Source organism: Varroa jacobsoni, unplaced genomic scaffold (genome assembly GCF_002532875.2).
Source record: "Varroa jacobsoni isolate VJ856 unplaced genomic scaffold, vjacob_1.0 scaffold_1233, whole genome shotgun sequence".
Classification (NCBI taxonomy): Eukaryota; Metazoa; Arthropoda; class Arachnida; order Mesostigmata; family Varroidae; genus Varroa; species Varroa jacobsoni.
Window position 1 is genome coordinate 377,802 of NW_019214135.1, and position 15,326 is coordinate 393,127.

The 15,326-nt window shown below is 40.6% G+C and overlaps 1 protein-coding gene across 7 annotated transcripts in view; it reads right to left on the bottom strand.

The window, feature by feature from the left end:
- LOC111267872 (uncharacterized) overlaps positions 1 to 12,000 on the bottom strand; it is a 41,633-nt gene extending 29,633 nt beyond the window's left edge. For 2 of the 7 annotated variants that reach the window (XR_015313982.1, XM_086971479.1), the window contains exons 1-4: positions 11,796 to 12,000; positions 9,907 to 10,169; positions 6,968 to 8,426; positions 719 to 831 (exon numbers count right to left, since the gene is read on the bottom strand). Coding sequence is in view for 3 of the 7 variants with exons in the window: in XM_086971479.1 (XP_086827605.1) it covers positions 719 to 778 (60 nt within the window). In the remaining 4 variants the exon portion in view is untranslated. The other 5 variants (XR_002684891.2, XR_015313983.1, XR_002684892.2 and 2 more) reach the window with 4 other exon arrangements.
- Positions 12,001 to 15,326: the final 3,326 nt, after the last annotated feature.

The window sequence follows — 15,326 nt, forward strand, 5'->3', positions numbered from 1 at the left end:
ATTCTACCAGGGGCACAATCTGCTTGTTAAAGTCACGCAACTATACGAATGCTAATTTATTTTTTTCCGTAAAATTCATTTCTTGTCATTAATACATATTTAAATAGAAACATTAAAGAACCTGAATAAAGCTTATAGAAATGGTGGAATCTGTAGGACGTTTATTACTCAGCTTTCCCAAAATATTCTGTGTTTTCCATCCTAAGGTACTATTTACAGAGACGAAGCATAAGAATTAAGTTTCGTTAACTTTTAATTAGGTTTAATTTCGTTTAACGTTTCGCACAACTTGTAGCTAGATAACATTGCGTCGCAGCGATTGCCTAGATAGGTGTAGCAATTTTTTACATCGCACTATCATATCCATAAAGCACATTAGGCGGTATGTGACTATGCTATGAGGAAACCTAGAGAGTAGCCAGGGCGAACAATTTCTATGGGTACCCTTCGTCATTTGGGATTATTCTAGAAAGTCTCTTCAAGCGATTTGAGAGAAAGAGCCCTAGCTGTATAAAGCACTCATTGCTTTGCCTGCAAGTAAATACTATTCTCTAAGAAGAATCTCTATGATGTGCTTGTTTGTATCGAGCTCGCTACGGCTGCAATGAGAGCAATTTTTGCTAGACTGCAGATTTCGTATAGATAAAACTCGGTTATATCTTTAGGTACACCCTATAAGAAGGTCTTGGTTCGTAATAGCCGCGATGGGTGCACTCACCGCAACATGCAACAAAATACCGATAGCGTCCAACTTCGACCGAATTTTCTCTGTAAACATTCTGGCCCATGCTTAAGTAAGTCTTTACAAAACCCAAAACATGTTTGCCTTTCCTGTAATTCATTGAACAGAAAATATGCACTGTACTCTAAGAACAAAGAACACCTTTCAGTAATCTACTAAGGTTAAGTAGAGATCTTAAGGAGAAGCTTGTAGGGGAAATGTCATGAAATCTCTTACGGGCATTTTTTTTTCTTACTATTTGTATAACAATTGAGTGCTTTAGATTGTTCGATTGACACATGTGTGCTTACGAGTTTAACGGATGTATTTACTTCAGTTTATCCAGCGTCAGCCAGTTGCGGCAGTTTCCTATTGTAGACCTACCTTTCCTACAGCGACGGCAGTAACAATGACAATACTGAACAGCAAACAATAGTAAAGAACTGAATAGTTGAACTTAGACGACGGAAACTACGTTAACGTATACTGACTCCATGTATGAATCTGTGCTGCGCAAAATTTTCTGCCCGCACCCTGTATCGATGTCGAAAAGACGCAACCCCTTCAAACCGTCAACTCGACCGGTTTACGACCTGTCGTAGATGGGCATCGATTGTGATGTCCCCGAATCGTACTCTTGAAAAGTTTACTTTCTCAAAAATTGATTGTTCAACTTGTTCGTTAGATAAAACTCGGGTTACGTTCACCTTGTGTCTAGCTTGAACGACAACTCGCTGTAATGCCACGACAGACTGATAGCGTACAAGATAGGCTTGGCTATTTGAACAACATAAACCAGCGTTCAAACAGAAGTTTGGTTCAAACGGAGGTTTCGTTGACAAAAGACACATGTATTATGATACATTACGTTGAAGAAATGTGTCCCGCCAACCTCTAATACTTCAATTGTCCTTATTGAAGGCCGACAGACTAAGCCAACGTATTTACAAATACGTAACATTTTTACCGAAAACAGCTTTACGTACAAAGGCATGTGTTAAACTGATAGTTAGTTTTGTCAGCTTGCCGTGTTTTAAGTCACTGTTACTTTTGACTGTGTAGCTAAGAGAACCGTTGCGCTGCCGCAAGGCTTGAGCTTCACCACTGAGTAGTTTTGAAGGCCCCAGATGACTTATACTGAGATGGAGCTTTGAACAGTAATCAAGGTCTATTTGCTATCTGGCAAAAAGCTATTTGTCTACCTTTCCGATACGGCGTCAGACATCGAATTGTAGTGCTGACATGATCTTCAGATTAAATATATTCATCTGGGTAGCAAAAAAGTATAATGCAATACAAATAAACCAAACGATCTGACAAAAGACCCAGATCGTAATGCAGACACATCACAAAAAATTTGCACCGTAACTTATAACAGAGAATATTTGCAGTGCAGATTATAAAAGTTTTGTGTTAAATATGGCAACTTCTTATCTTACTAATTTTATATTTCAATTAGTAAACTATTTGTTATTCGTTTGTTTATATTCTGTCTTTATATAATTATTTTTGAATTACGAAAGTTCACTCGTTAGTCGTTTCTAAGGAAGTTAAACAAACTTGAATCGGCGTGGTGTTACCTATAATAGAATATATTGTGATTATTAACATGAAATGAAGATTAGTTATCTTCAAAATTATTACTGCGGGAGTTTCCTGTCCATCTTTATCTAGCAAAAGCCAACGCGCTATTACATCTATAAGTTGAGTTGCCGTTAGGATTAGTCCAATGACGTCTTAGCTAAATTTGTTATGATGTCGTATGCGTTACTATTGTCGTCGTCGTTATCGAAACCAACTATTTCCTGGCACGTAAAATTCGTTTTTATTTTGCAATAATAGCCTAAACTAAAGTTCTAAACCAGTTCACCGTACAGCTCTATATTGTATAAAAACATTTTCTGTAAGTGGTTTCATGTATATTACTCCGTTAACATTGCTTCTTTGTCCGCTCCATTTATACCCAGAATCCAGCGAATTGCTTATTTGCCGAAGCGAACGACACGGAAATTGTCAAAGGGCCCCCTAAACAAGCGTTGCTTATTATTTAAGGACCCCCCCCCCCCCCCCCCCTGCCGCGCGCAATGTTGGTCGGCATGCTGGCCAGTTGCCGCTCAAACAGAACACGTACTCTTTGAGGTAAATGTGTGCTATGTTAATATATCTATTTTCAGGTATAGCGAATCGCTCCCGGTGTGACGAATCAATAACAAAGGAATCAAATTTACTAGAAGTTGAGTCTGTCGCTAACGTTCGCACAGCTGTTAAAACTTAGGTCGCAACCCTTCTGTAGCATATTACAATGATAGATAACCCGAATTTAGGAATTACAGTAAATAGAAGAATAGGAACAAAAAAGCTAATAGCTTTCTTGCTTTGCTGGGTTGTATATTCGTATATAATGGGCCGGAACCAGCGGCCCGTTCGATTCAACATCCGGGCACCGTCACTTACCTGATGCCGCACAGAATTAAGTTACAGTTACAAATACTGAGAATGAACTAAATATGTATTACTAGTAATGTAATTTAGAATAGAAGCAATCTTTAAATATACTCGATGCGTTTGAGTGAGACATTTCGTAAATAATACATTTGTGCCTTAGGTTTTACTCTACGGAAACATGGATCACGAGGGACCTGTCAAAGAACAATAAAAGAAGTTATTAGGTAATCGTGTATTATAAATATTGTTAAGCCTAATTTACAATGCCATTTCTTAAACGCAGTCACTTATCGTTGAATGCTATTGAGAAAACGATACTTGACCTCGTAAGATTCAAGGACGTATTGCTCTATCTTCTATATATATATATATATATATATATATACACTAAAATCTTCGCTTCTTTTTTCTTATCACATTTTGTCGTGAAGTGTCATGCAATCAACCGGATCTGCTTGTTCACCTTAGTTAAACTTGAATACACTTAGCCGCTTGAAATACATATCTACAAATAAATTTGACATCCTTTATTGTGGTACACAACAGATAATAATAATAATAATAATAATAATAGTATTCACTCATTCATATGGAGAAAGAGAATTAAGGCCAACAACTTCGAACTTGTCGAAGCCACTGGCCACCAACAGCAATTATGCGACACGCTGATTCTGTGCGGCGTAACTTCTGGTTCTAAGCGGATCAGAGCAACTGTTCGGCCAATTGCTTCTTGCGGAGAAGTCGTTACATAGCAGCTATGCAACTAACGGAGAAGTTTAAAATTTACCAAGTTGACTAACGTCTACTTTCACAAGTTAAGTGTAGCCGGGCAAATTTGAATAGCGAACAAAAAAAACCCATACCGCTAAGTTTTCAAAGGAGAAGGGGAATGGAAACTCGAAAAGGTAAATGTCCATGTTGGATAGCAGTATACGATTGTTGGTTAGGCATTTGTTAGTTACGTAACTATGTGAAAAGTCATAACTTCCGGACAAAAGTTTCATTTGTGTACACTTATTTCTAATCTGTCTGAAATCATTGCACTGGAACTCAATGACTGCGTCCATTTGGATTAAGGGAATTGGTTACGTCTAACTAGACCTAGACTTAAAATGCAATTCCGTCTCATTGAACGCAACTTGAATTCGATTTAAAAAACAAATAACCCTATTATTTCAAATCGGTACATACATTTTCCAGACCTACAGGAAATAAACTATAGGAGTTTACGCATCTAGTATTACATAATGGCCTAGTGCACTCATTGCCATTGCCTTTATACGTAAATGAACAAAGCACCATAGCACCACCTATTGCACTCACCTAGGTGAGCTATAGGCATTTGCGTTTGGGGTCGAATATTATTAAGAAGATGCGTTTTGCTTACTGGCAATGAATCTGAATTTTTATTTTTCGTCGCAGCTTTGCGATACGGTCCGCGGCTGTCTGAGGCACTGTCTAGGAATACTTTAGAATCAATGACCGCTCACTTGAGATGTAAGACTCTCGGCGAAGTCGTTTTGTGTACAACTTCCATCATTGACTCGTAAAGAGAGAGTTATCTAATGACGCTACACGGCGATTCTGTGTGCTATAATATGGCATGCATTTTGCTCTAAGATGTATGCCTTTAAGATGCTGATAAATTCGTGCAGGTAGTTATATATGTATATATATATAACTACCTGTATATACCGGCGGCTGATATGGTGTGAGAAAGAGCCGGCAAACAGTTAATGCTCATTTGTGATGCTCATTGGTGCAAGATGTAAGCGAAACGTTAACACCTGTCCTATAAGCTCAACGCTCGGCGTGTATCATCTGGTGAATTCTACTACAGCGGCCGTCGAAATCTAGTAAACTTATTTAAAAATTTCCGTAGCACAACGATAAGTTAGCACTGGCGCGGTTTCCTCAGAAACGAGAAATGAATCAAACAGAGGCCCATACTAAATGTCTCCTGTCTTCTACATAACACTTCCGCCTTCGCATTCGCAGGCCACTGGGGGGTCTTCAGGAGGCAAAAGGAAGATTTGTTGGACATGTTAAGTAGGTTTTACGAAATGAATGACTATCATGCACTGCACGAAGCCGTGCATAATGCTTGAACTCAAAGTTAACTTGGCTGGAAAGTCTGAGTTCTTGAATTAAAATAATTTTGTAGAAGTGACTCTCCAAGAAACACAGTTTTCAGTAGTCGTTGGGTTCAATGGCAGGCCATAGAGTAGGCAGGCACATTTATTTATTTAACTGTCATGTTGGCCATAAAATTTGTTCCAACTGAGATAATCGATTGAGAGCATTTCCAGGACTATGTATAAATTAGATTTTTTTCTGCCTGGACCTTCACGACCATTCCTGTAATAATAGGCACATCTGGATATAGGTCCGCAGCAACACTTTGCGATTCGTCTCTCATTGTGAAAGGCTCAAATTTGAATTTTAGGCTTTGAAAAAATCTAAGTAATTGCTGAACGTGCATATATTTAGACCCACTTTTTATAGGTTATAAATTAAGCGCGGTACGCATTCTTAATTACAGAATAAGAGACATTTTCAGTGTAAAAGAACTGCACGTGCTGACTCACTTACGTACGGATGCCGTCACCCCTTTTTAATTGAAATACACTTGTTAAAGGTGAAATGTAGGTTCCATAAACCTAGGAGTTCGAGTGCACTCTGATCTATAATTGCCCGCACCAACCAGGAGTACCAATCTGGATTTTCTGGCGCGTTTTTAAAATCCTTATCGTTTTGTCACAAAAAGGCTACTGACGCTTCCCCGAAAGAAAACTCAAAATGTAGTTTTTTTAATTATTGCGAACATTTCAAATGTTTGGCGTATCCAACGTAGAACTATTCAATATAATGGGTAATTAACTGTAAAAAACAAATCAGCTGTGGCTATAGGGAGAAGAAGGCGACCGACTGGGCTCTTTGAATAACGAACAGCTGAAATGTCCTTTCGTATTACGTTTGTCAAGGGTCCTTAAAACCATCCATTGAAACCCGTGAACTATAAAATCCCGTGGTTATATCGCAATTTTTCGCAGTAAACATCCGTTTTAAATGCTTCGTGCCAGGGAAAGTCGCCTAATGCTTCGAAGATTTGGAAGGGATTATTCATGTAGAAAACGTGCAGACACGGACGGCCAACCAAGCTATTTTTGATTATTCAAGATTACGAAGTAGGAAAGATCTTAGAAAAATTTAGTTTATAAAAGCTTTATTGTATTATATTTGAATAAACGTATTCTAAAATTTCAATGCTTATTTCGAAAAAAAAATATTTTTTATGGAACTCTATAATGTTCGTATGACTAGCAGATTCAATGAACTGTTCGCACTCCAGAAGCGCATGAGCACTATACAATGCATGTGAAGCTAATTTTTTGTACATAATTGGTCCTTTTTCTCGAATTGATTAACGGTAATTTCGTACAAATTGTTCATATACAATGCAAAATCGGAACCCGAAACGCACGATATACAGCTTTATTTCGAAAGCCTCGATTGACACTCAACTGTTCGAAGTTCAGCGCACGATAATCTTTTGGTCGTGCCTGAAGTATGAACGCGTACATGCATAAATGGGCTGACAGTTTTTTTAAACGAAGACTGGATATTAGGTAGGTTTCGTTTACAAGAATACCTGCAGCTGATTTTGTTTCTACCAAGTCTCAAGGACGTCTTTTGTTAGACGACTGTATCAAACGACTTCGATTGCTACTACAATTGCTATGCTTTTACTAAAAGAAGCTGCGTGGAGAAAAGAGTGAGCTACCATCCTCTAGACAATACCTTTTGATGGCTTCGACCGGGCAGTTGTCTGAACGTTCATCGCTGCGTCGATCCGCCTCTTACTCACACTATCCACCAGCGGCAGTATCCCTGTCATTGCCGCCCCCTAGTAGCAGTGAAGCCTGACGATTTTCTTTCGAGGAAGAATGTGGCGTTCGACCACGGTCCTGCAGCCGCTTCTTTAAAACGACGCGGGATACTAGCGACTTCCCTGTGACTTGAGGCTAGCGTCCGCGGTGTCAGTGGTCGCAAAAGAGCCAGCCTTTTTAGCTGCGCTGCTTTCTGGCCGGCGCAAGACCAGCAGCAGCAGTAGCTCCAATGGTTGAGGATGACGGTGGCGGCTGTACAACAGATCATTTGGCCCGTAGCCAACTGTGCCACCCGCCTTAGGTCTGATTTGCTGCCGCTGTTCCATTACGATGCACAACTGCACAAAAAGACGACGACGACAACAAGCAACACTCGCAGTATTCGGCCAGAACAAGACTGGCCAGCAAGGATATCTCAACGCTGGCAACATTGACCATAATTCTTGCAATGCAAAGAAAAGCTATATTATTCCTGAAAGGAACATTTTCTTATTTCTCAATTCTTTTGCCAATAAGTGAACGCGCATTAGTATATGCGGGTGTGAGAAAGGTTTTTTGCTAATGAATGTTTTTTCCAGATATCCACCTTACAGGAACAAGATAAGCGCCAATAGTAGGAACTTTCTCGTTACGTCAGGAGAGGTAACAATGAAGAACAAAGCATGCACTCACCCAAAAGCGGTTTATTTGCAAACAACGGAATGATAGCATGCTGTTAGTATAAACACGAGGTGCACGCAATGTACAGAAATGTCGTAGACCAAAAAGAAGTAATGGGTAGTGTTTTCGTGCATGCAGTTGAGATGCTTTCTCTGCTTAGGGTAGCGTAGGGTACCGGCATGTAGCCTCCATAAATTGCGTTGCTACGTTACAGAACGCGACGACGTTGACGAGAAGGACGTTGTTGAAATTCACAAACGGCATAAACAAACCGGCTCAGACCATATAGGGTAGGCCAGTCTAGAAGTTGCAGCTAAGGCCAGCGCTTGCCGAATCTCGATCTCAAGCCGTTCTTTCTTCTTGATCTTGGAAGTGCGCCGCTAAATGCACACATTCGCTGTTCCCAACATGATATGCTGCATAGCACTTTTAAGCAAGATTTCACTTTAGTTTTCAACTAACAACACAAGTAAGATAATTAGATATTTGCTAGTTCATCCTCGAATATTTTTATTGTTTTGTAACAAGTCTAATATTAGAGACGCCTTGAATGTTACATAAGCTAGGCTTTACGGAAAATAAATTGATTGTTCCTTTATTCAGTCAAACTTGTTGCATAGTAGGCATTGCTGGCGTCAAATGAACGTTTGCTTACGTTACATTATCTCACGCTATAATGTTTCCGGTTCCTACGTGCCAATCTAGAAATTCTGTAAAACAAGCGTACCATATGCGTTCTATAAGTTAGTAGTTGCTTCTCGTGCACGTACGTGGTAAGTAGTCTAAGGAGCCTTCTATGAATCACTTGTAACCGCCGATTGGCCTAATAGGTGGAGAGGCTGTAAACGGAGAAAGATTTGTTTACACATATTTATGAGGTACATTTGTACAGGAGGCATTCTCAGCAATACTAATCACTCGTTTATGATCCCGGTTTCGCTGGAGACAAGCTCGCCCGCAGAAAATAGGGCTAATGCTTTTTGCAAACGTGTCTTCAGTTTGGCTGAACGCAGTTGCTAGAGGCGTAGAGAAGTACCTATTTAAACTTTAGAAGTAACTAACCTTATTATTGTTACTTTTTGGACGCAACGAATCCTAATAGACTCTTTTAGCGGGCACTACGTTGATTTTTCTTACTTTAATAATCGACTTTTGAGAATGCGGGATCAAAAAAAAAATCAAAAAAAAAATTAGAGTAAAACCTCGACATAACATCGATAACAATCGACGAGAACCCTGAGCAATCTGAACCCCTTTGTGATTTAACGTTAGACGTTCAGCTTTGAGCAACAATTTTGCTTGTAGTCAACTACCGTAAAGCTACGAAGATAAGGATTTTTAATTCCAATATCATTCGAAAATTTTCGGCATTATTTTGGTTGAAAAATTTATGCTGAACTGAAAGAAGGCATTTCTTTAGTTTACTCTAGTTTCAGATGAAGTATGATATGGTTAAAGAGGTTCTATACTTTTAACATGTACATTGCTAATATGCCGATAATATTATAGATGATGACTTAGTCCACTAAGCAGCCGCAGCCGCACCCGAAATCGAGTATATAAGGAACGTTTGCTTTAAATCCATCCTATGATCTACACACACAATATGTATGATTTTAGATCGAGTATATTTACTATAATATGATAGGCTCGGTAACTGCGATATCGGTTTCCTTCCCATATCACTTTTAAGTAACTACTGAAACAACTGAAAGGGGAGGAACTAATCTGCAAAGTGTAAAGGTTCCCCGTTGCCCTCGACTCTTGCATGCTCTTTCTCATATATAAACAGTAAAAACTCTACCTTGAGTAGGATATTTTTTAAAATAACCCGCTAAATAAAACCTGCAAATCATATTCGATACAGTATGTGCCTGGGTTTATTTTTTTTCGACTAGGCGCGGTTAAAAGTAAATCTTAAGTATGTGGTGGATACTTCACAATTTGCTAGAGCCTTACATTTTGCTTTCCAGATGTATCAGTCTGTCAGCTTCTAGTTCTCCGACATAGAAACCAATGACGTGCCAAAGAAGGATTAGCATATCTACCCTGCAAAACTCTGCCTATTTCTATTTCTCACTAGCTTTAACGAGAAAAATAAAACAGAACCTAGAATCTCGTGCGTTTCTTCTAAAATGCTAGTTTAAGCTGAGCTCAATGACGCATGCGTTGTCTAAGCTGGAGCCTTACTTAAACGCTTTCTATGGGGTTGCTCCCATAGCCGCTACCACTTTAATGTTTTACAGGCCGTATCCATCTGTAGCTGACGGGCACAGTAGGGTCCGGCGATGGCCGTAGTACCAGCTGATGTAATGATGGTAGTTGTTTTCGAAATAAGTCAGCCTCGGGGTACCTCATAGCTTGACGTCGCGATCACCTTGCTATGACAGGTACAGCGACTACGATAGGCCGCGTCTCAATAGGAGAAAACAGGCGGGAAAGGCTTGTACCATCTGAAAAGAAAAATATAGATAAAAAAAGAAGACGAAAAACGGCGGTTTTACGCTCTCCCAAAAGAAAAATAATTTAGGTAGCAATCGGAACAAGCTTCAAACTTCGCGATCAACTTCGAATAATGACGCTGCAATCACGTTTCTGTGATCTTCTGGATCGCATGCAGATATATTCCGACCTGAGGGGTTAAGTCAACTCAAGCTAAGTTTGAGTCAAACCGTATCTTACTTGAGATGGCAATGGTAAAACGGATAGAAATAACTGAGTGTGTCCTGATGGAAAAAATCGTGCTTAGTCAGGGGACTTTACTGTCCTACGCTTTCCTTTGTGGTGAGAGTAGCGCTATGCCAAGCTAGCAGCTGTTATAATAAGGACACTAATGGCAGATCAGTAAACAGGTGGGTAGAAAATGTTTGTGTCAGGGTGCTTTTGTACTCCTATATTTTTTTCATTCTCTTTATTAATATCTCTCCATTGGTAGCATTGAAACAAGACCCGTAGAAAACAGGGTGCGCATGCAAAAGCACTGCATGACTCCAGCTTGACGAGTACCCTGATGTCAACTGCAGTTGGCGAAGATGGAGCCCTGCTGCGTACAATATTATTATTTTATATAAATATCAAAACTTTCTGATGATAGGAAACTTTTATGGAATCAATCTGCACGACACAGATGACGTCACGATGAATGCTACAATTCGTGGCATTAGGATATTTACAGCCGGGCATGAGCAACTAGATTAGACCTGCGCAGCACTCCGCATTATTTACACTTTTTTTCTTACCTTTAAGACGGAGTGTGTTCTTTCTTTTCGATAGGACGTGTCGATAGATTTTATAGAAACGGGGCAAAGCACTTGCACACGTTTAGGCAAGATGTCTCATGAATATTACATTATGTTAAAATGCAGTCTACTTGACTAAATGTATCGTATGGGGTGCCCAAGCCTGAAGGGAATCGTTATGTGGACCGTCATGGCGCTACGAGTTGAAGCTAAAAAATATCTCTGACCGACTGAAAACGCACGCGCGCAAAGCTGTATTTTTCTAAAAATCACGGAGTTGATACAGGTGCGCCGTATTGTCAAGTTGCCTGGTCTTGAATAAACAAGACAAATGCGCATCTGGCAAGACAAGCCTTTGTCGTGACCTTCACGATAAACACCAGCAATACGGGCTTTCTATTTAAGGCAAAGACTTTGTTTCGAACCGCACATACGCACAGTTTTGGCATGGATTTCTTGATGAATCACGCCGAGATAGGCATGAAGGCTGACAAAGTTTGTTTTTTTGCCGGTGAATACCTAAATACGTATGTCAAATGCGTTAAAAAATGTAAAACAAATAAGCCAAAGTAAATATCGAAAAAAAAAAAAAACAGCTCAACATCTATATTACTCTAATCTTGTATGATTTGATAAATGGTCCAATTTGTCTCATAATTCCAGGAATCAACATTCAAGTATCTCGATAAGCTAACGTGCACCTAAATAGAGCTATGTATATACATATATCGACCCTCTTCAGTAATGTATAGTACTATATGTGCACTACAACACTCGCAAGGCGTAGAACGTAGTAGCAACCGCAGCCCTATGTGGCGCGGTGTAACTTCTCGAACTTACCTTTCCGTCTTTGGATACCTTTGCATGCCCAATTACGTGCTGTTGATGCATTTCTTATCTGCACATAAATCGACGGCCAGGGTCACCAAAACTTTTCGTATTCGGCGCTACGAAAGGCCAACGGTAGCAGCCCTAGACAAGGCGGCAGCCGCAAAGTTTTGTTTATCCGTCTTCGCAACTCGTCTAGAAACCCTCCTGCTAGTAGTGCAGCGACACTATATTTTCGCCTTCGTCTGCATTGGCATCGTTTTCTCCTTCCTGGCTCTGAGAACCCTCACTGGTCGTTTCAGGCATCGGGCCAACAAGCAGTTGGGTCCTAGCAGCCACTGAAACAGTCGCATTAGAGTGAAACGTTCTTGTCGTGAGGCAGAGGTAAGCCTTTATGTCGGACTTTCTATGTCTACCGAACAACTGGCGAACAAATAGATGTAGGATTACTTCTCCTGAGTCTCGTGTTATAAGCCATGTTTCTGTTGTACATATACGAAGATGAGCTGACGACTGTAAATGTATCCTATATTAATTGAAAGATCAAAATGAACTGAGCTATCTCGGAAAATTTTTACTCTATTTTGGTATAAATACATCTATAGATCTGAGACGAACGAAACAGCCACGAAATATAACCAGCCTCTGGTGTTAGGATTAACCGGAAAGAGACGCCAGCAACGGTAATCGATAGCTGCAAATCCTTCCATAAGCTACAAGTTCAGTCAGCGGATGAAAAAAAATATGTCCTATAGCAAGAAAAAGCCGATACAGAATGCCTTTTTGCTCAAACAGAATGACAGTGCATGTCGGCCTTAGAGATCTTTGCGTCTAGTTAACTAGCTAGACATCAAACGACACGTTTAAGTGGTCGAAAACAACAAACAGAAGAAAAACAACAGTCACTCTCCTTAGAGCAAATTTTGTAGTGCTATATTAGTTATAATAGTTGATAAAGGCGTTTTGTCAGTGGCCTAATGGAAACCACCAGAGACCGTAACAAGAAGGACTACGTGAAGTTAGTTTTGGCTGTAGAAATTACTTTGCAGGCTCGAGGACGAAAAAGGTCGACGTGATAATTTACTAAGCTTCTAATGTTAAGCTTCCTGCCGCGATGAAGGTGCCCCGTGCTAATCGGAAGCTGAAAACGGCCAGATTGCCGTTGATGTCTTACTTTTGGTTGCTCACGATGGTTCAGCGCACAGTAGTCACAGCACGTCTAAGCTATATATGTCCGAATAAAACTGGAATAATATTTGAAGGCAGTTAATAAAAATAACAACGTTATCGCTTTTCGCCTGTAACCGTAACGAAATCAATTCACTTCGAATAAGAGGTGGGCAGGTACCTAGAAGTACTTATAAAATATATGTGGGCATATTTAGAAACAAAATTATGCTCATCTATCCAAAGGTTTTAATAAGCCAAACAGGGTAACGTGGCTCTCCGTGTATGCAATCGCTGGGTGATTTCTGAAATAAATGAACAGATTATCTACATAATACTAAAAGTGTATATAGCCGTATCAAAACATCAAACACCACTGAATAGAGAATTTTCCAAAAACCTATTCTGTTCTCCTGGTGTCTCGATCGTATAAATCTTGCTCAGAGTTTACAGCTTGTGCATTCCTAGTCAGAATTTGTATAAACATTGGCTCGAAAAGCCATAGACCTAATGTGGTTAAGAAAAACAACGCAGCATGGAAGTCTAAACAATCATGCCTATTAAAGCAGCTTATCCGCCCCCCCCCCTGCCCCATCGCACCCCGCGTCTGTACAGCCAGAAGCTTAAAAACTGGCGCCATTTCTTAATCGAGCAGGTAACTAGCGGATTAAGAATGCAAACTGAAAGGTAGCAATCGATATTGTAGTGGTAGTAATCTTCCGTGCGACTGTGACAATGACGCGGTCCTAGGCCAGCATTGTCTTCGATACATTCGTCCCCGTTTTTCTGCTGCTTTTTTATGGTCTTGCTTTTCGAAGCAAGGAATCATGATAGTGACCAGCGACGCATGGGCACAGTAGCTGAGAACGACCCAGACTCTCGTTGAACATAACGATACACACGAAGCTATAGGAAAAAACATCATCGGACGCGAAGCAACAGGGGGAAGGGTATCTGCTGTGGTACCGATCGGCCGCTTCCATTAAATGTTCCTTAGTTGACCAAGAAAGCGAGAAAAAACAGCGAAAACATATAAAATAAAAGTTCAGAAAAAAGGGGGGACAAAGAAATGGTTGCGACGGAAACGTTCATCTCTCTTACCCACTTACGTTTTCCAGCGGTAATCAAATTTCATAGTGTGTTTGGTCAGGCTGCCAGTCGCTGTTAGGTAGTAAAATAGGCTAAAATAGCTAGCTTTATAGGTATATGTGACCTCAGGCTCTCTTGATAAATACGTAAAGAATGCTTATTTAGTATTGTGTGTAGCAGGGTACCGAACAGCGGCTCTGCAACAATAGCCGATTGTCGTCTTGTTCCAGTTAGCATTATGAAAACAATAGCTATCTAAATGGTGAAAGCGTGGTTTTTTGTTACAAAGGTAGTATCTTTTCTACAATGTTTAGAACCTGATTAATAAAAAACAGTATTTCCGACAGCTAGCACACCATGGCACAACGGGGCGTCCCGCTCAGGTATAGTTTCGTGATACTGGCGACCATGTGCATCAACTCAAGGCAAACATATGGCCTACAAGGGACGTTGGCCCTATTATCACGTGCAGGGCGCGAGTTGGCCGAAAGCTTAGCAAAATGCCGGTCGAATAATTGGTATCCACTAGTATTAGTTTCTCTTCTACATTGCTATCGATCGTCAGTACCTGGCAATCCCCACTCATCAAATAGCAACTGGCCAGCCAGCCAGCTAGAACCTGCATAGACCTTTATGTGTACATGTCTGAGTGCATAGATGTATAAACATGAATGCAGGTGGGTGGCTGACTGTTGGGAAAGGAACAAAAAGGAACAGACAGAGTAGGAACAGGCAGAGTAGGAACAGGCAGCGTCTCTATTTCTAACGAGCCGACAGATGTCCGCTTTTGTTGACGTTAGGGGTTTGCAGCAGCGAATAGCGGACACCACTAGTGTGGCGTTGGGTTATGTTGCATTTACTTGCTGTATCGAGTACACCGAAGTAAATACGGACGAACTACGGATTAGACAGGCAAGCAAACAGACTTTGGTTCGTTCACTCTTACGAAACGGCCGACATTGTTTAGGCACAGAAAAGGATAACGGGTCTATTCGACCCGACCCGGTGCTTACCGTGTCCTTCCTCTCTCTCTGTTGCTACGGCAGCTGGCACCGTATGAATAGTTGTGGATGAAAGAGTTTGCAGAAGGCTCAGTTGTTTGAAGCGTTCGCGTCGACCGGCCAGCCTGCTTGCTGTTGCTACTGCTCCACTGTGGCAGTACGAGACGCGGCAAATATAATAGCTTGAACCCTGATTGAGATTGCTGTTCGGAGAAGTAGTCTCGATTTGAGGCAATATTTCCGGGCGCTATGGCCTCCGACATGGTTGCCGCTGCAGCAGTATTAG